This window comes from Salvelinus fontinalis, chromosome 2, assembly GCF_029448725.1.
Source record: "Salvelinus fontinalis isolate EN_2023a chromosome 2, ASM2944872v1, whole genome shotgun sequence".
Lineage (NCBI taxonomy): Eukaryota > Metazoa > Chordata > Actinopteri > Salmoniformes > Salmonidae > Salvelinus > Salvelinus fontinalis.
In genome coordinates, this window is record NC_074666.1 from 95,186,335 (window position 1) to 95,211,611 (window position 25,277).

At 44.5% G+C, this 25,277-nt stretch overlaps 1 protein-coding gene across 2 annotated transcripts in view; it reads right to left on the minus strand.

The window, feature by feature from the left end:
- The window catches only part of LOC129832338 (E3 ubiquitin-protein ligase SMURF1-like), a 54,709-nt gene that overhangs the window by 9,803 nt on the left and 19,629 nt on the right, over window positions 1–25,277 (minus strand). The window contains exons 7-16 of one of the 2 annotated variants that reach the window (XM_055896347.1): window positions 24,925–25,136; window positions 21,705–21,789; window positions 18,620–18,766; window positions 16,970–17,186; window positions 16,450–16,553; window positions 13,549–13,663; window positions 12,775–12,953; window positions 11,270–11,528; window positions 8,032–8,233; window positions 3,415–3,490 (exon numbers count right to left, since the gene is read on the minus strand). In XM_055896347.1, coding sequence (XP_055752322.1) covers window positions 3,415–3,490; window positions 8,032–8,233; window positions 11,270–11,528; window positions 12,775–12,953; window positions 13,549–13,663; window positions 16,450–16,553; window positions 16,970–17,186; window positions 18,620–18,766; window positions 21,705–21,789; window positions 24,925–25,136 — 1,596 coding nt within the window. Of the gene's footprint in view, window positions 1–3,414; window positions 3,500–8,031; window positions 8,234–11,269; window positions 11,529–12,774; window positions 12,954–13,548; window positions 13,664–16,449; window positions 16,554–16,969; window positions 17,187–18,619; window positions 18,767–21,704; window positions 21,790–24,924; window positions 25,137–25,277 lie in introns of both variants that reach the window. The other variant, XM_055896338.1, reaches the window with a different exon arrangement.

Sequence of the window (25,277 nt, forward strand, 5' to 3'; positions counted from 1 at the left end):
AAACAGCTCCTCTCTGTCTCAGTATGTGTAGACCATGTATCTGATGCTGTCTCAGTATGTGTAGTCCATGTATCTGATGCTGTCTGGACAGTGAAACAGCACCTCTCTGTCTCAGTATGTGTAGACCATGTATCTGATGCTGTCTCAGTATGTGTAGACCATGTATCTGATGCTGTCTGGACAGTGAAACAGCTCCTCTCTGTCTCAGTATGTGTAGTCCATGTATCTGATGCTGTCTCAGTATGTGTAGACCATGTATCTGGTGCTGTCTCAGTATGTGTAGTCCATGTATCTGATGCTGTCTGGACAGTGAAACAGCACCTCTCTGTCTCAGTATGTGTAGTCCATGTATCTGATGCTGTCTGGACAGTGAAACAGCTCCTCTCTGTCTCAGTATGTGTAGACCATGTATCTGATGCTGTCTCAGTATGTGTAGTCCATGTATCTGATGCTGTCTGGACAGTGAAACAGCACCTCTCTGTCTCAGTATGTGTAGACCATGTATCTGATGCTGTCTCAGTATGTGTAGACCATGTATCTGATGCTGTCTGGACAGTGAAACAGCTCCTCTCTGTCTCAGTATGTGTAGTCCATGTATCTGATGCTGTCTCAGTATGTGTAGACCATGTATCTGGTGCTGTCTCAGTATGTGTAGTCCATGTATCTGATGCTGTCTGGACAGTGAAACAGCACCTCTCTGTCTCAGTATGTGTAGTCCATGTATCTGATGCTGTCTCAGTATGTGTAGACCATGTATCTGATGCTGTCTGGACAGTGAAACAGCTCCTCTCTGTCTCAGTATGTGTAGTCCATGTATCTGATGCTGTCTGGACAGTGAAACAGCTCCCCTCTCTGTCTCAGTATGTGTAGACCATGTATCTGGTGCTGTCTCAGTATGTGTAGTCCATGTATCTGATGCTGTCTGGACAGTGAAACAGCACCTCTCTGTCTCAGTATGTGTAGACCATGTATCTGATGCTGTCTCAGTATGTGTAGACCATGTATCTGATGCTGTCTCAGTATGTGTAGACCATGTATCTGGTGCTGTCTCAGTATGTGTAGTCCATGTATCTGATGCTGTCTGGACAGTGAAACAGCTCCTCTCTGTCTCAGTATGTGTAGACCATGTATCTGATGCTGTCTCAGTATGTGTAGACCATGTATCTGATGCTGTCTGGACAGTGAAACAGCACCTCTCTGTCTCAGTATGTGTAGTCCATGTATCTGATGCTGTCTGGACAGTGAAACAGCACCTCTCTGTCTCAGTATGTGTAGACCATGTATCTGATGCTGTCTCAGTATGTGTAGACCATGTATCTGATGCTGTCTGGACAGTGAAACAGCACCTCTCTGTCTCAGTATGTGTAGACCATGTATCTGATGCTGTCTCAGTATGTGTAGACCATGTATCTGATGCTGTCTGGACAGTGAAACAGCACCTCTCTGTCTCAGTATGTGTAGTCCATGTATCTGATGCTGTCTGGACAGTGAAACAGCTCCCCTCTCTGTCTCAGTATGTGTAGACCATGTATCTGATGCTGTCTGGACAGTGAAACAGCACCTCTCTGTCTCAGTATGTGTAGACCATGTATCTGATGCTGTCTGGACAGTGAAACAGCACCTCTCTGTCTCAGTATGTGTAGACCATGTATCTGATGCTGTCTCAGTATGTGTAGACCATGTATCTGATGCTGTCTCAGTATGTGTAGACCATGTATCTGATGCTGTCTGGACAGTGAAACAGCACCTCTCTGTCTCAGTATGTGTAGACCATGTATCTGATGCTGTCTGGACAGTGAAACAGCACCTCTCTGTCTCAGTATGTGTAGACCATGTATCTGATGCTGTCTCAGTATGTGTAGACCATGTATCTGATGCTGTCTCAGTATGTGTAGACCATGTATCTGGTGCTGTCTGGACAGTGAAACAGCTCCTCTCTGTCTCAGTATGTGTAGACCATGTATCTGATGCTGTCTCAGTATGTGTAGACCATGTATCTGATGCTGTCTCAGTATGTGTAGACCATGTATCTGATGCTGTCTCAGTATGTGTAGTCCATGTATCTGATGCTGTCTCAGTATGTGTAGACCATGTATCTGGTGCTGTCTGGACAGTGAAACAGCTCCTCTCTGTCTCAGTATGTGTAGACCATGTATCTGATGCTGTCTCAGTATGTGTAGACCATGTATCTGATGCTGTCTCAGTATGTGTAGACCATGTTTCTGATGCTGTCTGGACAGTGAAACAGCTCCTCTCTGTCTCAGTATGTGTAGACCATGTATCTGATGCTGTCTCAGTATGTGTAGACCATGTATCTGATGCTGTCTCAGTATGTGTAGTCCATGTATCTGATGCTGTCTGGACAGTGAAACAGCACCTCTCTGTCTCAGTATGTGTAGACCATGTATCTGATGCTGTCTGGACAGTGAAACAGCTCCTCTCTGTCTCAGTATGTGTAGTCCATGTATCTGATGCTGTCTCAGTATGTGTAGACCATGTATCTGGTGCTGTCTCAGTATGTGTAGTCCATGTATCTGATGCTGTCTGGACAGTGAAACAGCACCTCTCTGTCTCAGTATGTGTAGTCCATGTATCTGATGCTGTCTGGACAGTGAAACAGCTCCTCTCTGTCTCAGTATGTGTAGACCATGTATCTGATGCTGTCTCAGTATGTGTAGACCATGTATCTGATGCTGTCTGGACAGTGAAACAGCACCTCTCTGTCTCAGTATGTGTAGTCCATGTATCTGATGCTGTCTGGACAGTGAAACAGCACCTCTCTGTCTCAGTATGTGTAGTCCATGTATCTGATGCTGTCTCAGTATGTGTAGACCATGTATCTGATGCTGTCTCAGTATGTGTAGACCATGTATCTGATGCTGTCTGGACAGTGAAACAGCTCCTCTCTGTCTCAGTATGTGTAGACCATGTATCTGATGCTGTCTGGACAGTGAAACAGCACCTCTCTGTCTCAGTATGTGTAGTCCATGTATCTGATGCTGTCTCAGTATGTGTAGACCATGTATCTGATGCTGTCTCAGTATGTGTAGCCCATGTATCTGATGCTGTCTGGACAGTGAAACAGCTCCTCTCTGTCTCAGTATGTGTAGACCATGTATCTGATGCTGTCTGGACAGTGAAACAGCACCTCTCTGTCTCAGTATGTGTAGTCCATGTATCTGATGCTGTCTCAGTATGTGTAGACCATGTATCTGATGCTGTCTCAGTATGTGTAGACCATGTATCTGATGCTGTCTGGACAGTGAAACAGCACCTCTCTGTCTCAGTATGTGTAGACCATGTATCTGATGCTGTCTGGTCAGCATGTCCGTGGGCAGTGTGTTAAAGCCATGGTTCTTTGAAAGTGTGTGTGTGTGTGTGTGTGTGTGTGTGTGTGTGTGTGTGTGTTCTTACCATGTGTGTGCCTTGGGTAGGTTGTCTGTGTTGGCCTCTATCAGATGGATGGTGAACAGCCTTGGGCCTGCTGAACCTGTAGAACCTTACACACACACATTCTAGTTATCACTGTTCTAGAACACACACACATTCTAGTTATCACTGTTCTAGAACACACACACATTCTAGTTATCACTGTTCTAGAACACACACACATTTTAGTTATCACTGTTCTAGAACACACACACATTCTAGTTATCACTGTTCTAGAACACACACACATTCTAGTTATCACTATTCTAGAACACACACACATTCTAGTTATCACTGTTCTAGAACACCAACATCACTGATGTACAACACATTCTAGTTATCACTGTTCTAGAACACACACACATTCTAGTTATCACTGTTCTAGAACACACACACATTCTAGTTATCACTGTTCTAGAACACATTCTAGTTATCACTGTTCTAGAACACACACACATTCTAGTATCACTGTTCTAGAACACACACACATTCTAGTTATCACAGTTCTAGAACACACACACATTCTAGGTATCACTGTTCTAGAACACATTCTAGTTATCACTGTTCTAGAACACACACACACATTCTAGTTATCACTGTTCTAGAACACACACACACATTCTAGTTATCACTGTTCTAGAACACACACACACATTCTAGTTATCACTGTTCTAGAACACACACACACATTCTAGTTATCACTGTTCTAGAACACACACACACATTCTAGTTATCACTGTTCTAGAACACACACACACATTCTAGTTATCACTGTTCTAGAACACACACACACATTCTAGTTATCACTGTTCTAGAACACACACACACATTCTAGTTATCACTGTTCTAGAACACACATTCTAGTTATCACTGTTCTAGAACACACACACACATTCTAGTTATCACTGTTCTAGAACACACACACACATTCTAGTTATCACTGTTCTAGAACACACACACACATTCTAGTTATCACTGTTCTAGAACACACACACACATTCTAGTTATCACTGTTCTAGAACACACACACATTCTAGTTATCACTGTTCTAGAACACACACACACATTCTAGTTATCACTGTTCTAGAACACACACACATTCTAGTTATCACTGTTCTAGAACACCAACATCACTGATGTACAACACATTCTAGTTATCACTGTTCTAGAACACATTCTAGTTATCACTGTTCTAGAACACATTCTAGTTATCACTGTTCTAGAACACATTCTAGTTATCACTGTTCTAGAACACATTCTAGTTATCACTGTTCTAGAACACATTCTAGTTATCACTGTTCTAGAACACATTCTAGTTATCACTGTTCTAGAACACATTCTAGTTATAGCTGTTCTAGAACAAATTCTAGTTATCACTGTTCTAGAACACCAACATTACTGATGTACAACACATTCTAGTTATCACTGTTCTAGAACACATTCTAGTTATCACTGTTCTAGAACACATTCTAGTTATCACTGTTCTAGAACACATTCTAGTTATCACTGTTCTAGAACACATTCTAGTTATCACTGTTCTAGAACACATTCTAGTTATCACTGTTCTAGAACACATTCTAGTTATAGCTGTTCTAGAACAAATTCTAGTTATCACTGTTCTAGAACACCAACATTACTGATGTACAACACATTCTAGTTATCACTGTTCTAGAACACATTCTAGTTATCACTGTTCTAGACCACCAACATTACTGATGTACAACACATTCTAGTTATCACTGTTCTAGAACACACACACACATTCTAGTTATCACTGTTCTAGAACACACACACATTCTAGTTATCACTGTTCTAGAACACCAACATCACTGATGTACAACACATTCTAGTTATCACTGTTCTAGAACACATTCTAGTTATCACTGTTCTAGAACACATTCTAGTTATCACTGTTCTAGAACACATTCTAGTTATCACTGTTCTAGAACACATTCTAGTTATCACTGTTCTAGAACACATTCTAGTTATCACTGTTCTAGAACACATTCTAGTTATCACTGTTCTAGAACACATTCTAGTTATAGCTGTTCTAGAACAAATTCTAGTTATCACTGTTCTAGAACACCAACATTACTGATGTACAACACATTCTAGTTATCACTGTTCTAGAACACATTCTAGTTATCACTGTTCTAGAACACATTCTAGTTATCACTGTTCTAGAACACATTCTAGTTATCACTGTTCTAGAACACATTCTAGTTATCACTGTTCTAGAACACATTCTAGTTATCACTGTTCTAGAACACATTCTAGTTATCACTGTTCTAGAACACATTCTAGTTATAGCTGTTCTAGAACAAATTCTAGTTATCACTGTTCTAGAACACCAACATTACTGATGTACAACACATTCTAGTTATCACTGTTCTAGAACACATTCTAGTTATCACTGTTCTAGACCACCAACATTACTGATGTACAACACATTCTAGTTATCACTGTTCTAGAACACATTCTAGTTATCACTGTTCTAGAACACATTCTAGTTATCACTGTTCTAGAACACATTCTAGTTATCACTGTTCTAGAACACATTCTAGTTATCACTGTTCTAGAACACATTCTAGTTATCACTGTTCTAGAACACATTCTAGTTATAGCTGTTCTAGAACAAATTCTAGTTATCACTGTTCTAGAACACCAACATTACTGATGTACAACACATTCTAGTTATCACTGTTCTAGAACACATTCTAGTTATCACTGTTCTAGACCACCAACATTACTGATGTACAACACATTCTAGTTATCACTGTTCTAGAACACATTCTAGTTATCACTGTTCTAGAACACATTCTAGTTATCACTGTTCTAGAACACATTCTAGTTATCACTGTTCTAGAACACATTCTAGTTATAGCTGTTCTAGAACAAATTCTAGTTATCACTGTTCTAGAACACCAACATTACTGATGTACAACACATTCTAGTTATCACTGTTCTAGAACACATTCTAGTTATCACTGTTCTAGAACACATTCTAGTTATCACTGTTCTAGAACACATTCTAGTTATCACTGTTCTAGAACACATTCTAGTTATCACTGTTCTAGAACACATTCTAGTTATCACTGTTCTAGAACACATTCTAGTTATCACTGTTCTAGAACACATTCTAGTTATAGCTGTTCTAGAACAAATTCTAGTTATCACTGTTCTAGAACACCAACATTACTGATGTACAACACATTCTAGTTATCACTGTTCTAGAACACATTCTAGTTATCACTGTTCTAGACCACCAACATTACTGATGTACAACACATTCTAGTTATCACTGTTCTAGAACACATTCTAGTTATCACTGTTCTAGACCACCAACATTACTGATGTACAACACATTCTAGTTATCACTGTTCTAGACCACCAACATTACTGATGTACAACACATTCTAGTTATCACTGTTCTAGAACACATTCTAGTTATCACTGTTCTAGAACACATTCTAGTTATCACTGTTCTAGAACACACACACACATTCTAGTTATCACTGTTCTAGAACACACACACACATTCTAGTTATCACTGTTCTAGAACACACACACACATTCTAGTTATCACTGTTCTAGAACACACACACACATTCTAGTTATCACTGTTCTAGAACACACACACACATTCTAGTTATCACTGTTCTAGAACACACACACACATTCTAGTTATCACTGTTCTAGAACACACACACACATTCTAGTTATCACTGTTCTAGAACACACACACACATTCTAGTTATCACTGTTCTAGAACACACATTCTAGTTATCACTGTTCTAGAACACACACACACATTCTAGTTATCACTGTTCTAGAACACACACACATTCTAGTTATCACTGTTCTAGAACACACACACACATTCTAGTTATCACTGTTCTAGAACACACACACATTCTAGTTATCACTGTTCTAGAACACACACACACATTCTAGTTATCACTGTTCTAGAACACACACACATTCTAGTTATCACTGTTCTAGAACACCAACATCACTGATGTACAACACATTCTAGTTATCACTGTTCTAGAACACATTCTAGTTATCACTGTTCTAGAACACATTCTAGTTATCACTGTTCTAGAACACATTCTAGTTATCACTGTTCTAGAACACATTCTAGTTATCACTGTTCTAGAACACATTCTAGTTATCACTGTTCTAGAACACATTCTAGTTATCACTGTTCTAGAACACATTCTAGTTATCACTGTTCTAGAACACATTCTAGTTATCACTGTTCTAGAACACATTCTAGTTATCACTGTTCTAGAACACATTCTAGTTATCACTGTTCTAGAACACATTCTAGTTATAGCTGTTCTAGAACACATTCTAGTTATAGCTGTTCTAGAACACATTCTAGTTATCACTGTTCTAGAACACATTCTAGTTATAGCTGTTCTAGAACACATTCTAGTTATCACTGTTCTAGAACACATTCTAGTTATAGCTGTTCTAGAACACATTCTAGTTATAGCTGTTCTAGAACACATTCTAGTTATAGCTGTTCTAGAACACATTCTAGTTATCACTGTTCTTTGTTAATAGTGCGTGATGCGGGGTGTGCGTGTGACCCACCCTGTAGTGCCTTGAATCCCTGTAGTGGAACTCTGGTAGAACCGGTAACAAACTGCAGTAGTCGTCCTCTCCTCTCCTCAGTGAAGCTCTCTACCGCCTCCCAGAACCAGCAAACCACATTACTGTCTACAGCACAGTGCTTCAAACGGGTGTTTGACTTCCAATCTGCCAGGTCTATCTTCCCCAGGCCTCCGATGATCAACTAGAGAGAGAGACAGGGAGACAGGCCTCCGATTATACACTAGAGAGAGAGACAGGGAGACAGGCCTCCGATTATATACTAGAGAGAGACAGGCCTCCGATGATCAACTAGAGAGAGAGACAGGGAGACAGGCCTCCGATTATACACTAGAGAGAGAGACAGGGAGACAGGCCTCCGATTATATACTAGAGAGAGACAGGCCTCCGATTATACACTAGAGAGAGAGACAGGGAGACAGGCCTCCGATTATACACTAGAGAGAAAGACAGGGAGACAGGCCTCCGATTATCAACTAGAGAGAGAGACAGGGAGACAGGCCTCCGATTATACACTAGAGAGAGAGAGACAGGGAGACAGGCCTCTGATTATACACTAGAGAGAGAGACAGGGAGACAGGCCTCCGATTATACACTAGAGAGAGACAGGCCTCCGATTATACACTAGAGAGAGAGACAGGGAGACAGGCCTTTGATTATACACTAGAGAGAGACAGGGAGACAGGCCTCCGATTATACACTAGAGAGAGAGACAGGGAGACAGGCCTCCGATTATACACTAGAGAGAGACAGGCCTCCGATTATACACTAGAGAGAGAGACAGGGAGACAGGCCTTTGATTATACACTAGAGAGAGACAGGGAGACAGGCCTCCGATTATACACTAGAGAGAGACAGGGAGACAGGCCTCCGATTATACACTAGAGAGAGAGACAGGGAGACAGGCCTCCGATTATCAACTAGAGAGAGAGACAGGGAGACAGGCCTCCGATTATACACTAGAGAGAGAGAGACAGGGAGACAGGCCTCTGATTATACACTAGAGAGAGAGACAGGGAGACAGGCCTCCGATTATACACTAGAGAGAGACAGGCCTCCGATTATACACTAGAGAGAGAGACAGGGAGACAGGCCTTTGATTATACACTAGAGAGAGACAGGGAGACAGGCCTCTGATTATACACTAGAGAGAGAGACAGGGAGACAGGCCTCTGATTATACACTAGAGAGAGACAGGGAGACAGGCCTCCGATTATACACTAGAGAGAGAGAGGGAGACAGGCCTCCGATTATACACTAGAGAGAGACAGGGAGACAGGCCTCCGATTATACACTAGAGAGAGAGAGGGAGACAGGCCTCCGATTATACACTAGAGAGAGAGACAGGGAGACAGGCCTCCGATTATACACTAGAGAGAGAGACAGGGAGACAGGCCTCCGATTATACACTAGAGAGAGAGACAGGGAGAGAGAGTTAGATAGGCCCCAGATTATCAATTAGAGAGGAGAGGCAGGTATAACAGCCAGCCAGGAAGGCAGAAACAGACAGACAGGTATACAGTTGAAGTAGGAAGTTTACACACACTTAGGTTGGATTCATTAAAACTCGTTTTTCAACCACTCTACAAATTTCTTGTTAACAAACTATAGTTTAGGCAAGTCGGTTAGGACATCTACTTTGTGCATGACACAAGTAATTTATCCAACAATTGTTTACAGATTATTTCACTTATAATTCGCTGTATCACAATTGCAGTGGGTCAGAAGTTTACATACACTAAGTTGACTGTGCCTTTAATATACATCTTGGAAAATTCCAGAATATGTTGTCATATCTTTAGAAGCTTCTGATAGGCTAATTGACATAATTTGAGTCAATTGGAGGTGTACCTGTGGATGTATTTCAAGGCCCACCTTCAAACTCAGTGTCTCTTTGCTTGACATCATGGGAAAATCAAAATAAATTAGCCAAGACCTCAGAAAACAAATTGTAGACCTCCACAAGTCTGGTTCATCCTTGGGAGCAATTTCCAAACGCCTGAAGGTACCACGTTCATCTGTACAAACAATAGTACACAAGTATTGTCCAAATGGACAATGACCCCAAGCATACTTCCAAAATTGTGGCAAAACTGCTTAAGGACAACAAAGTCAAGGTATTGGAGTGGCCATCACAAAGCCCTGACCTCAACCCTATAGAAAATGTGTGGGCAGAACTGAAAAAACGTTTGCGAGCAAGACGGCCTACAAACCTGATTCAGTTACACCAGCTCTGTCAGGAGGAATGGGCCAAAATTGACCCAACTTATTGTGGGAAGCTTGTGGAAGGCTACCCGAAACATTTGACACAAGTTAAACAATTTAAAGGCAATGCTACCAAATACTAATTGAGTGATTGCAAACTTCTGACCCACTGGGAATGTGATGAAAGAAATAAAAGCTGAAATAAATCATTCTCTCTACTATTATTCTGAAATTTCACATTATTAAAATAAAGTGGTGATCCTAACTGACCTAAAACAGGGAATTTGTACCAGGATTAAATGTCAGGAATTGTGAAAAACTGAGTTTAAATGTATTTGGCTAAGATCTATGTAAACTTCTGACTTCAACTGTAACAGACAGACAGCCAGGCAAACAGGCAGACAGGTATAACAGACAGGCAGGCAGACAGTTATGACAGGCAGACAGCCAGGTATAACAGACAGCCAGACAGGTATAACAGACATGCAGACAGACAGGCAGGTATAACAGACAGGTATAACAGACAGTCATGACAGGCAGACAGACAGGTATAACAGACAGACAGGCAGACAGGTATAACAGACAGTCATGACAGGCAGACAGACAGGTAAAACAGACAGGCAGACAGGTATAACAGACAGACAGGCAGACAGGCATAACAGACAGGTATAACAGACAGACAGGCATAACAGACAGGTATAACAGACAGACAGGCAGACAGGTAAAACAGACAGACAGGCAGACAGGTATAACAGACAGACAGGCAGACAGGTATAACAGACAGACAGGCAGACAGGTATAACAGACAGGTATAACAGACAGACAGGCAGACAGGTATAACAGGCAGACAGGTATAACAGACAGGTAAAACAGGCAGACAGACAGACAGGCAGACAGGTATAACAGACAGGTATAACAGACAGACAGGCAGACCAGTATAACAGGCAGGCAGACAGACAGGTATAACAGACAGGTATAACAGGCAGACAGGCAGACCAGTATAACAGACAGGTACCTCCAGCTCCTTGTGGTCGAACGGTTTGAGGAGGTGCTGAGGAATCAGTTGACTGAATCCTTTCTGCAGAGCTAAGAACTGAGCCTCGATCCCCCTCATAAACCTCCAGGTGACATACAGCTTCACGTACTCCTTCTTGTTGTCCTCGGTTACCGGGAGGTTCTGGCCGTTGGGTTTCAGCTCATGTTGAAGGAACTTCCCGAAGGCACTGTGTTCCACGCAGAACGTATGATCTAGAACCGACGAGATGTCATTCTCCCTACACACACACACACACACACACACACACACACACACACACACACACACACACACACACACACACACACACACAGACACACAGAGATAACATTGTAATACGAAGAGACACTGCTGTAATTACTAGTGTGTGGTACTCACAGTATCCAGACTCTTGTCTAGTCCAGGGTCAGTAAAGCTAGTGTATTTACTAGTGTGTGGTACTCACAGTATCCAGACTCTTGTCTAGTCCAGGGTCAGTAAAGCTAGTGTATTTACTAGTGTGTGGTACTCACAGTATCCAGACTCTTGTGTAGTCCAGAGTCAGTAAAGCTAGTGTAATTACTAGTGTATGGTACTCACAGTATCCACACCAGACTCTTGTCTAGTCCAGGGTCAGTAAAGCTAGTGTAATTACTAGTGTGTGGTACTCACAGTATCCAGACCAGACTCTTGTCTAGTCCAGGGTCAGTAAAGCTAGTGTATTTACTAGTGTGTGGTACTCACAGTATCCAGACTCTTGTCTAGTCCAGGGTCAGTAAAGCTAGTGTAATTACTAGTGTGTGGTACTCACAGTATCCAGACCAGACTCTTGTCTAGTCCAGGGTCAGTAAAGCTAGTGTAATTACTAGTGTGTGGTACTCACAGTATCCAGACTCTTGTGTAGTCCAGGGTCAGTAAAGGTAGTGTAATTACTAGTGTGTGGTACTCACAGTATCCAGACTCTTGTGTAGTTCAGGGTCAGTAAAGCTAGTGTAATTACTAGTGTGTGGTACTCACATTATCCACACCAGACTCTTGTGTAGTCCAGAGTCAGTAAAGCTAGTGTAATTACTAGTGTGTGGTACTCACAGTATCCAGACTCTTGTGTAGTCCAGGGTCAGTAAAGGTAGTGTAATTACTAGTGTGTGGTACTCACAGTATCCAGACTCTTGTGTAGTTCAGGGTCAGTAAAGCTAGTGTAATTACTAGTGTGTGGTACTCACAGTATCCAGACCAGACTCTTGTGTAATTACTAGTGTGTGGTACTCACAGTATCCAGACCAGACTCTTGTGTAATTACTAGTGTGTGGTACTCACAGTATCCAGACCAGACTCTTGTGTAATTACTAGTGTGTGGTACTCACAGTATCCAGACCAGACTCTTGTGTAATTACTAGTGTGTGGTACTCACAGTATCCAGACCAGACTCTTGTGTAATTACTAGTGTGTGGTACTCACAGTATCCAGACCAGACTCTTGTGTAATTACTAGTGTGTGGTACTCACAGTATCCAGACCAGACTCTTGTGTAGTTCAGGATCAGTGGTCTCCAGGTCTTGTAGCATAATAGGTTTCCCCAGCAGCTGCTTGTAGAAGGGCAGGGTGAAGCCTCCGTTGATATAGTGACTATGGAACACTGCCAGGCCCATCACACGACCCACAAAGTGGAAATACGACAGGTGGTCCTATACACACACCACCATCATCATCAGTACTCACAGGGTTGATAGAGTCAGGGTTGATCTGTAGTGTGTGTGTACTCACAGGGTTGATCTGTAGTGTGTGTACTCACAGGATTGATCTGTAGTGTGTGTGTACTCACAGGGTTGATAGAGGAGTCAGGGTTGATCTGTAGTGTGTGTGTACTCACAGGATTGATCTGTAGTGTGTGTGTACTCACAGGATTGATCTGTAGTGTGTGTGTACTCACAGGGTTGATAGAGGAGTCAGGGTTGATCTGTAGTGTGTGTGTACTCACAGGGTTGATCTGTAGTGTGTGTGTACTCACAGGGTTGATAGAGGAGTCAGGGTTGATCTGTAGTGTGTGTACTCACAGGATTGATCTGTAGTGTGTGTACTCACAGGGTTGATCTGTAGTGTGGGTGTACTCACAGGGTTGATAGAGGAGTCAGGGTTGATCTGTAGTGTGTGTACTCACAGGGTTGATCTGTAGTGTGGGTGTACTCACAGGGTTGATAGAGGAGTCAGGGTTGATCTGTAGTGTGTGTACTCACAGGGTTGATAGAGGAGTCAGGGTTGATCTGTAGTGTGTGTACTCACAGGGTTGATAGAGGAGTCAGGGTTGATCTGTAGTGTGTAAATGTTGTCTGTTGAGTACTGGAACAGGCCGTAGTACGGGTTCAACATCTCATGGCACAGCAGGTACAGCCACTCCCTGTATAACCATAATACAACGTTATTACAACGTTACCTCAGCAGGTACAGCCACTCCCTGTAAAACCATAATACAACGTTATTACAACGTTACCATAGCAGGTACAGCCACTCCCTGTATAACCATAATACAACGTTATTACAACGTTACCGCAGCAGGTACAGCCACTCCCTGTATAACCATAATACAACGTTATTACAATGTTACCACAGCAGGTACAGCCACTCCCTGTATAACCATAATACAACGTTATTACAATGTTACCACAGCAGGTACAGCCACTCCCTGTATAACCATAATACAACGTTATTACAATGTTACCGCAGCAGGTACAGCCACTCCCTGTATAACCATAATACAACGTTATTACAATGTTACCGCAGCAGGTACAGCCACTCCCTGTATAACCATAATACAACAGTATTACAATGTTACCATAGCAGGTACAGCCACTCCCTGTATAACCATAATACAATGTTATTACAATGTTACCACAGCAGGTACAGCCACTCCCTATATAACCATAATACAACGTTATTACAATGTTACCACAGCAGGTACAGCCACTCCCTGTATAACCATAATACAACGTTATTACAACGTTACCACAGCAGGTACAGCCACTCCCTTTATAACCATAATACAACGTTATTACAATGTTACCGCAGCAGGTACAGCCACTCCCTGTATAACCATAATACAACGTTATTACAACGTTACCATAGCAGGTACAGCCACTCCCTTTATAACCATAATACAACGTTATTACAATGTTACCATAGCAGGTACAGCCACTCCCTGTATAACCATAATACAATGTTATTACAATGTTACCACAGCAGGTACAGCCACTCCCTATATAACCATAATACAACGTTATTACAATGTTACCACAGCAGGTACAGCCACTCCCTGTATAACCATAATACAACGTTATTACAACGTTACCACAGCAGGTACAGCCACTCCCTTTATAACCATAATACAACGTTATTACAATGTTACCACAGCAGGTACAGCCACTCCCTGTATAACCATAATACAACGTTATTACAACGTTACCACAGCAGGTACAGCCACTCCCTTTATAACCATAATACAACGTTATTACAACGTTACCGCAGCAGGTACAGCCACTCCCTGTATAACCATAATACAACGTTATTACAATGTTACCACAGCAGGTACAGCCACTCCCTGTATAACCATAATACAACGTTATTACAACGTTACCACAGCAGGTACAGCCACTCCCTTTATAACCATAATACAACGTTATTACAACGTTACCGCAGCAGGTACAGCCACTCCCTGTATAACCATAATACAATGTTATTACAATGTTACCACAGCAGACTGGTGTTTGACTGGTGGTGTTTCTGCACCTAGCAACTGGTTAACCAACATGGTAGACAGGGACTCCCATGTCCAGCTAACTGGTTAAACAACGTGGTAGACAGGGCCTCCCATGTCCAGCTAACTGGTTTAAACAACATGGTAGACAGGGCCTCCCATGTCCAGCTAACTGGTTTAAACAACGTGGTAGACAGGGCCTCCCATGTCCAGCTAACTGGTTAAACAACGTGGTAGACAGGGACTCCCATGTCCAGCTAACTGGTTAAACAACGTGGTAGACAGGGACTCCCATGTCCAGCTAACTGGTTAAACAACGTGGTAGACAGGGCCTCCCATGTCCAGCTAACTGGTTAACCAACGTGGTAGACAGGGACTCCCATGTCCAGCTAACTGGTTAAACAACGTGGTAGACAGGGACTCCCATGTCCAGCTAACTGGTTAAACAACGTGGTAGACAGGGCCTCCCATGTCCAGCTAACTGGTTAACCAACGTGGTAGACAGGGACTCCCATGTCCAGCTACGTGGTAGACAGGGACTCCCATGTCCAGCTAACTGGTTAACCAACGTGGTAGACAGGGCCTCCCATGTCCAGCTAACTGGTTTAAACAACGTGGTAGACAGGGCCTCCCATGTCCAGCTAACTGGTTAACCAACGTGGTAGACAGGGACTCCCATGTCCAGCTACGTGGTAGATTGGGATTACCATGTCCAGCTACGTGGTAGATTGGGATTACCATGTCCAGCTACGTGGTAGATTGGGATTACCATGTCCAGCTACGTGGTAGACAGGGCCTCCCATGTCCAGCTACGTGGTAGATTGGGATTACCATGTCCAGCTACGTGGTAGATTGGGATTACCATGTCCAGCTACGTGGTAGATTGGGATTACCATGTCCAGCTACGTGGTAGATTGGGATTACCATGTCCAGCTACGTGGTAGATTGGGATTACCATGTCCAGCTACGTGGTAGATTGGGATTACCATGTCCAGCTACGTGGTAGATTGGGACTACCATGTCCAGCTACGTGGTAGATTGGGATTACCATGTCCAGCTACGTGGTAGACAGGGCCTCCCATGTCCAGCTACGTGGTAGATTGGGATTACCATGTCCAGCTACGTGGTAGACAGGGATTACCATGTCGTAAACTTCTTCAGAAAGTTGCAGGAAATACAAATCACTGATTCATCTTTTATATTCTTTAGGGAAACGTGGGCTTTGGATCAAAATAATACAAAATGTTCCCAAATGCCAACGTGGCTGGTGAAATAGACATTCTTACCCGCCAATGCCAATCTTTTGGGTGGTGGGTGTTAATTTCCTACCCTGTACACAGCAGGTATGGCCACCCGCCACAACCAGAAAACAACGTCATCGCAACGTCATCGCAACGTAACCACAATCCAACGTTCGTACAACAGACTGTCACCTTGCCACTCCTCCGTAGTCCAGTCCTTCCTCTCCTCTAAACTTCACCATCAGTCGCTTCTTCAGATCCTTGGGTCTCATCTTCATGATCTGACGATAAGACTCCTACACACACACACACACACACACACACACACACACACACGCACACACACACACACACACAATTAAAGACAATATAACCTGAAGAAAAATCCATCTTAAATTGTGTAGGCATGCCTATAAAAGTAAGGGTGTGTGTGTGTGTCTGTGTGTGTGTGTGTGTGTGTCTGTGTGTGTGTGTGTGTGTGTGTGTGTGTGTGTGTGTGTGTGTGTGTGTGTGTGTGTGTGTGGGTGTGTGTGGGTATGTGTGTATGTGTGTGTGTGTCTGTCTGTGTGTGGGTATGTGTGTGTGTGTGTGTGTGTGTGTGTGTGTGTGGGTATGTGTGTATGTGTGTGTGTGTCTGTCTGTGTGTGGGTATGTGTGTGTGTGTGTGTGTATGAGTGTGTGTATGAGTGTGTGTGTGTATATATGTCCATACCTCAAAGATCTCGTCTCGTGACACCTCTATGCGACAGTGTCCGGCCTGTGGTTGCTGTAGCGACAGCTCGTGTCGGAGCAGCTTCAGTTTGTGGACCAGGTCTCTCTCATAACGCAGTGTCACCTCCCCTTCTCCTCCCTCCTCCCCTCCCACCTCCATCTCTCTCCCGCCTCCCCCACCCAGTGGCTGAGACGACTCCTTCACCTGGGAGTGTTGGCTGGAGAAACACAGTGGATTTCTCCCCTTTAGGATTTATTTACATGTCTTTGATACGGAATGTTAGCAGATATTCAACCAAAACATAATATTAGATAAACCTGAGTTTACAAATAACAAAAAATATATTTTATTATTTTATTTATTTAATTAACAAAGTTATGTAACACCAAATTCCTGTTTCAAAAAAGTATTGCCCCCCTTTACACTAAATAACTGGATGAGTTAAAGAACGTTCTATGGACAGATGAGTTAAAAGAACGTTCTATGGACAGATGAGTTAAAAGAACGTTCTATGGACAGATGAGTTAAAAGAACGTTCTATGGACAGATGAGTTAAAAGAACGTTCTATGGACAGATGAGTTAAAAGAACGTTCTATGGACAGATGGGTTAAAAGAACGTTCTATGGACAGATGGGTTAAAAGAACGTTCTATGGACAGATGGGTTAAAAGAACGTTCTATGGACAGATGGGTTAAAAGAACGTTCTATGGACAGATGAGTTAAAAGAACGTTCTATAGACAGATGAGTTAAAGAACGTTCTATGGACAGATGAGTTAAAATTACGTTCTATGGACAGATGGGTTAAAAGAACGTTCTATAGACAGATGAGTTAAAAGAACGTTCTATGGACAGATGAGTTAAAAGAACGTTCTATGGACAGATGAGTTAAAAGAACGTTCTATAGACAGATGAGTTAAAAGAACGTTCTATGGACAGATGAGTTAAAAGAACGTTCTATGGACAGATGAGTTAAAAGAATGTTCTATGGACAGATGGGTTAAAATAACGTTCTATGGACAGATGAGTTAAAAGAACGTTCTATGGACAGATGAGTTAAAAGAACGTTCTATAGACAGATGAGTTAAAAGAACGTTCTATGGACAAATGAGTTAAAAGAACGTTCTATGGACAGATGGGTTAAAATAACGTTCTATGGACAGATGAGTTAAAAGAACGTTCTATGGACAGATGAGTTAAAAGAACGTTCTATAGACAGATGAGTTAAAAGAACGTTCTATGGACAAATGAGTTAAAAGAACGTTCTATGGACAGATGAGTTAAAAGAACGTTCTATGGACAGATGAGTTAAAAGAACGTTCTATGGACAGATGAGTTAAAAGAACGTTCTATGGACAGATGAGTTAAAAGAACGTTCTATGGACAGATGAGTTAAAAGAACGTTCTATGGACAAATGAGTTAAAAGAACGTTCTATGGACAGATGAGTTAAAATTACGTTCTATGGACAGATGAGTTAAAAGAACGTTCTATAGACAGATGAGGTAAAAGAACGTTCTATGGACAGATGAGTTAAAATAACGTTCTATGGACAGAACGTGTACCTGATGATGGTGTGTGTGTGTGTGTGTGTGTGTGTCTACGTGTGTGTGTGTGTGTGTGTGTGTGTGTGTGTGTGTGTGTGTGTGTACCTGATGATGGTGTGCAGCCGGGGGTCAGTGAACTGCGTCGTTCGGTTGTTGTGATCCACAAAGTAGATCCGTCCCGACACCGTGCTCCTCACCTCCCAGCCGGACGGCAGCGGACCCAACTCCTCACAGCTCACACTGGTCAGGTCCCTGGACCAATCACAACACACCTCACTATCAGGTGCCTGGACCAATCACAACACACCTCACTATCAGGTCCCTGGACCAATCACAACACACCTCACTATCAGGTGCCTGGACCAATCACAACACACCTCACTATCAGGTCCCTGGACCAATCACAACACACCTCACTATCAGGTGCCTGGACCAATCACAACACACCTCACTATCAGGTGCCAGGACCAATCACAACACACCTCACTATCAGGTCCCTGGACCAATCACAACACACCTCACTATCAGGTGCCAGGACCAATCACAACACACCTCACTATCAGGTCCCTGGACCAATCACAACACACCTCACTATCAGGTGCCTGGACCAATCACAACACACCTCACTATCAGGTGCCTGGACCAATCACAACATACCTCACTATCAGGTGCCTGGACCAACCACAACACACCTCACTATCAGGTCCCTGGACCAATCACAACACACCTCACTATCAGGTGCCTGGACCAATCACAATACACCTTTCTGACCTCTACACTGAACTGAGCTCTAAATGAATCACAACACACCTTACTGAGCTCTAAACGAATCACAACACACCTTAATGAGCTCTAAACCAATCACAACACACCTTACTGAGCTCTAAGCCTTCCAACTGGATGCGTTCCAATTCAGGTAAGGTGGTAAGGGATGAGGTAGTGGGGAGGTAGGATAGATGGATAGGTAGGGGGGGGGGGGTTTAGAATAGAGGGTAGGAGAGGTAGGGGGGGTGTTAGAATAGAGGGTAGGAGAGATAGTGGGGTGTTAGAATAGAGGGTAGGAGAGGTAGTGGGGTGTTAGAATAGAGGGTAGGAGAGGTAGGGGGGGGTGTTAGAATAGAGGGTAGGAGAGGTAGGGGGGTGTTAGAATAGAGGGTAGGAGAGGTAGGGGGGGGGTGTTAGAATAGAGGGTAGGAGAAGTAGGGGGGTGTTAGAATAGAGGGTAGGAGAGGTAGGGGGTGTTAGAATAGAGGGTAGGATAATAAGGTTAGAGAGTAAGAAAGTAAGGGTAGTAAGTAGGATAGTAAGGGTAGAAGGTAGGATAGTAAGGGTACAGGGTAGGATAGTAAGGGTAGATGGTAGGATAGTAAGGGTAGAGGGTAGGATAGTAAGGGTAGAAGGTAGGATAGTAAGGGTACAGGGTAGGATAGTAAGGGTAGATGGTAGGATAGTAAGGGTAGAGGGTAGGATAGTAAGGGTAGAAGGTAGGATAGTAAGGGTACAGGGTAGGATAGTAAGGGTAGATGGTAGGATAGTAAGGGTAGAATAGTAAGGGTAGAGGGTAGGGTAGTAAGGGTAGAGGGTAGGATAGTAAGGGTAGAGGGTAGTATGGTAAGGGTAGAGGGTAGTATAGTAAGGGTAGTATAGCAAGGGTAGAGGGTAGGATAGTAGGAGTAGAGGGTAGGATCGTAAGGGTAGTATAGTAAGGGTAGAGGGTAGGATAGTAAGGGTAGAGGGTAGGATAGTAAGGGTAGTATAGCAAGGGTAGAGGGTAGAAGGGTAAGGGTAGAGGGTAGGATAGTAAGGGTATGATAGTAAGGGTAGAGGGGAGTATGGTAAGGGTAGAGGGTAGTATAGTAAGGGTAGTATAGTAAGGGTAGAGTGTAGGATAGTAAGGGTAGAGGGTAGGATAGTAAGGGTAGAGGGTAGTATGGTAAGGGTAGAGGGTAGTATAGTAAGGGTAGTATAGTAAGGGTAGAGGGTAGGATAGTAAGGGTAGAGGGTAGGATAGTAAGGGTAGAGGGTATGATAGTAAGGGTAGAGGGTAGTATGGTAAGGGTAGAGGGTAGTATAGTAAGGGTAGTATAGTAAGGGTAGAGGGTAGTATAGTAAGGGTAGTATAGTAAGGGTAGAGTGTAGTATAGTAAGGGTAGAGGGTAGGATAGTAAGGGTAGAGGGTAGTATGGTAAGGGTAGAGGGTAGTATAGTAAGGGTAGTATAGTAAGGGTAGAGGGTAGGATAGTAAGGGTAGAGGGTAGGATAGTAAGGGTAGAGGGTAGTATAGTAAGGGTAGTATAGTAAGGGTAGAGGGTAGGATAGTAAGGGTAGAGGGTAGGATAGTAAGGGTAGAGGGTAGGATAGTAAGGGTAGAGGGTAGTATAGTAAGGGTAGTATAGCAAGGGTAGAGGGTAGAAGGGTAAGGGTAGAGGGTAGGATAGTAAGGGTAGAGGGTAGGATAGTAAGGGTAGTATAGCAAGGGTAGAGGGTAGAATAGTAAGGGTAGAGGGTAGGATAGTAAGGGTAGAAGGTAGGATAGTAAGGGTACAGGGTAGGATAGTAAGGGTAGAGTGTAGGATAGTAAGGGTAGAGGGTAGGATAGTAAGGGTAGAGGGTAGGATAGTAAGGGTACAGGGTAGAATAGTAAGGGTAGATGGTAGGATAGTAAGGGTAGAGGGTAGGATAGTAAGGGTAGAAGGTAGGATAGTAAGGGTAGAGGGTAGGATAGTAAGGGTAGAAGGTAGGATAGTAAGGGTAGAGGGTAGGATAGTAAGGGTAGAGGGTAGGATAGCAAGGGTAGTATAGCAAGGGTAGAGGGTAGGATAGTAAGGGTAGAGGGTAGGATAGTAAGGGTAGAGGGTAGGATAGTAAGGGTAGAGGGTAGGATAGTAAGGGTAGTATAGCAAGGGTAGAGGGTAGGATAGTAAGGGTAGTATAGCAAGGGTAGAGGGTAGGATAGTAAGGGTAGTATAGCAAGGGTAGAGGGTAGGATAGTAAGGGTAGAGGGTAGGATCGTAAGGGTAGAGGGTAGGATAGTAAGGATAGAGGGTAGGATAGTAAGGGTAGAGGGTAGGATAGTAAGGGTAGAGGGTAGGATCGTAAGGGTAGAGGGTAGTATAGCAAGGGTAGAGGGTAGGATAGTAAGGGTAGAGGGTAGTAAGTAGGGTTAATGTTAAGTTTAGGGTAATATTACCTGGGTATGCGAGGGTCATGCCAGGTGCTGACTCCCGTCTGTGTGTGAAGAAAATACACCTGTCCCTGCACTGTGGTGCGCTGCTCTGTAACACACATTACACAGAAAGGTCACACACACCCCATTCAGATAAAACGGCCTCCCTTGTTGGTTGTTCCTTTCTACAACCCCATTCCCTGCTCAATAACACTCACCTGGCCCTGCTCAATAACACACACCTGGCCCTGCTAAATAACACACACCTGGCCCTGCTCAATAACACACACACCTGGCCCAGCTCAATAACACACACACCTGGCCCTGCTCAATAACACACACCTGGCCCTGCTCAATAACACACACCTGGCCCTGCTCAATAACACACACCTGGCCCAGCTCAAAAACACACACCTGGCCCAGCTCAAAAACACACACCTGGCCCAGCTCAATAACACACACCTAGCCCTGTTCAATAACACACACCTGGCCCAGCTCAATAACACACACACACCTGGCCCAGCTCAATAACACACACACACCTGGCCCTGCTCAATAACACACACACACCTGGCCCTGCTCAATAACACACCCCTGGCCCTGCTCAATAACACACCCCTGGCCCTGTTCAATAACACACCCCTGGCCCTGTTCAATAACACACCCCTGGCCCTGTTCAATAACACACCCCTGGCCCTGTTCAATAACACACCCCTGGCCCTGCTCAATAACACACCCCTGGCCCTGCTCAATAACACACACCTGGCCCTGCTCAATAACACACACCTGGCCCTGCTCAATAACACACACCTGGCCCTGCTCAATAACATACACCTGGCCCTGCTCAATAACACACACCTGGCCCTGCTCAATAACACACACCTGGCCCTGCTCAATAACACACACCTGGCCCTGCTCAATAACACACACACCTGACCCTGCTCAATAACACACACACCTGACCCTGCTCAATAACACACACACCTGACCCTGCTCAATAACACACACACCTGACCCTGCTCAATAACACACACACCTGGCCCTGCTCAATAACACACACCTGGCCCTGCTCAATAACACACACCTGGCCCTGCTCAATAACACACACCTGGCCCTGCTCAATAACACACACCTGGCCCTGCTCAATAACACACACCTGGCCCTGCTCAATAACACACACCTGGCCCAGCTCGATAACACACACCTGGCCCAGCTCGATAACACACACCTGGCCCAGCTCGATAACACACACACCTGACCCTGTTCAATAACACACACACCTGACCCTGTTCAATAACATACACCTGGCCCTGTTCAATAACACACACCTGGCCCTGTTCAATAACACACACCTGGCCCTGTTCAATAACACACACCTGGCCCTGTTCAATAACACACCCCTGGCCCTGTTCAATAACACACCCCTGGCCCTGTTCAATAACACACCCCTGGCCCTGTTCAATAACACACCCCTGGCCCTGCTCAATAACACACCCCTGGCCCTGCTCAATAACACACACCTGGCCCTGCTCAATAACACACACCTGGCCCTGCTCAATAACACACACCTGGCCCTGCTCAATAACACTCACCTGGCCCTGCTCAATAACACACACCTGGCCCTGCTCAATAACACACACCTGGCCCTGCTCAATAACACACACCTGGCCCTGCTCAATAACACTCACCTGACCCTGCTCAATAACACACACACCTGACCCTGCTCAATAACACACACACCTGACCCTGCTCAATAACACACTCACCTGGCCCTGCTCAATAACACACTCACCTGGCCCTGCTCAATAACACACTCACCTGGCCCTGCTCAATAACACACACCTGGTCCTGCTCAATAACACACACCTGGCCCTGCTCAATAACACACACCTGGCCCTGCTCAATAACACACACCTGGCCCTGCTCAATAACACACACCTGGCCCTGCTCAATAACACACACCTGGCCCTGCTCAATAACACACACCTGGCCCTGCTCAATAACACACACCTGGCCCTGCTCAATAACACACACCTGGCCCTGCTCAATAACACACACCTGGCCCTGCTCAATAACACACACCTGGCCCTGCTCAATAACACACACCTGGCCCTGCTCAATAACACACACCTGGCCCTGCTCAATAACACACACCTGGCCCTGCTCAATAACACACACCTGGCCCTGCTCAATAACACACACCTGGCCCTGCTCAATAACACACACCTGGCCCTGCTCAATAACACACACCTGGCCCTGCTCAATAACACACACCTGGCCCTGCTCAATAACACACACCTGGCCCTGCTCAATAACACACACCTGGCCCTGTTCAATAACACATACCTGGCCCTGCTCAATAACACACACCTGGCCCTGCTCAATAACACACACCTGGCCCTGCTCAATAACACACACCTGGCCCTGCTCAATAACACACACCTGGCCCTGCTCAATAACACACACCTGGCCCTGCTCAATAACACACACCTGGCCCTGCTCAATAACACACACCTGGCCCTGCTCAATAACACACACCTGGCCCTGCTCAATAACACACACCTGGTCCTGCTCAATAACACACACCTGGCCCTGCTCAATAACACACACCTGGCCCTGCTCAATAACACACACCTGGCCCTGCTCAATAACACACACCTGGCCCTGCTCAATAACACACACCTGGCCCTGTTCAATAACACATACCTGGCCCTGCTCAATAACACACACCTGGCCCTGCTCAATAACACACACCTGGCCCTGCTCAATAACACACACCTGGCCCTGCTCAATAACACACACCTGGCCCTGCTCAATAACACACACCTGGCCCTGCTCAATAACACACACCTGGCCCTGTACCGTTTGTCAATAACACACACCTGGCCCTGCTCAATAACACACACCTGGCCCTGCTCAATAAGACACACCTGGCCCTGTACCGTTTGTCAATAACACACACCTGGCCCTGCTCAATAACACACACCTGGCCCTGCTCAATAACACACACCTGGCCCTGTACCGTTTGTCAATAACACACACCTGGCCCTGCTCAATAACACACACCTGGCCCTGCTCAATAAGACACACCTGGCCCTGTACCGTTTGTCAATAACACACACCTGGCCCTGCTCAATAACACACACCTGGCCCTGCTCAATAACACACACCTGGCCCTGCTCAATAAGACACACCTGGCCCTGTACCGTTTGTCAATAACACAAACTCTCTCTGTCTCTCTCACCGTATCCCTCAGGCAGATCAGGTGATTGGTTGCCATGCAGTCGGTTCTGAGGGGTGTGGGTGTGTCTTTGGGAATCCTGGCCTCTGATTCGCTGAGCCTGGAGACGGTTCTCCTGGTTGGGTGAATCCGGTGGACAGGTCCCGCCCCCAGCGGCGCCCGTGGCGTCTGAGTACGGCAGCGGCTCCTCACTGAAACAGCTCTCAAACACAGGCCTATACACACACACACACACACACACACCACACACACCACACAACACACACACACACACGTTACATACACGTTACATACACGTTACATACAAACACACCTGTTACGTACACACACACACACCTGTTACGTACACACACCCC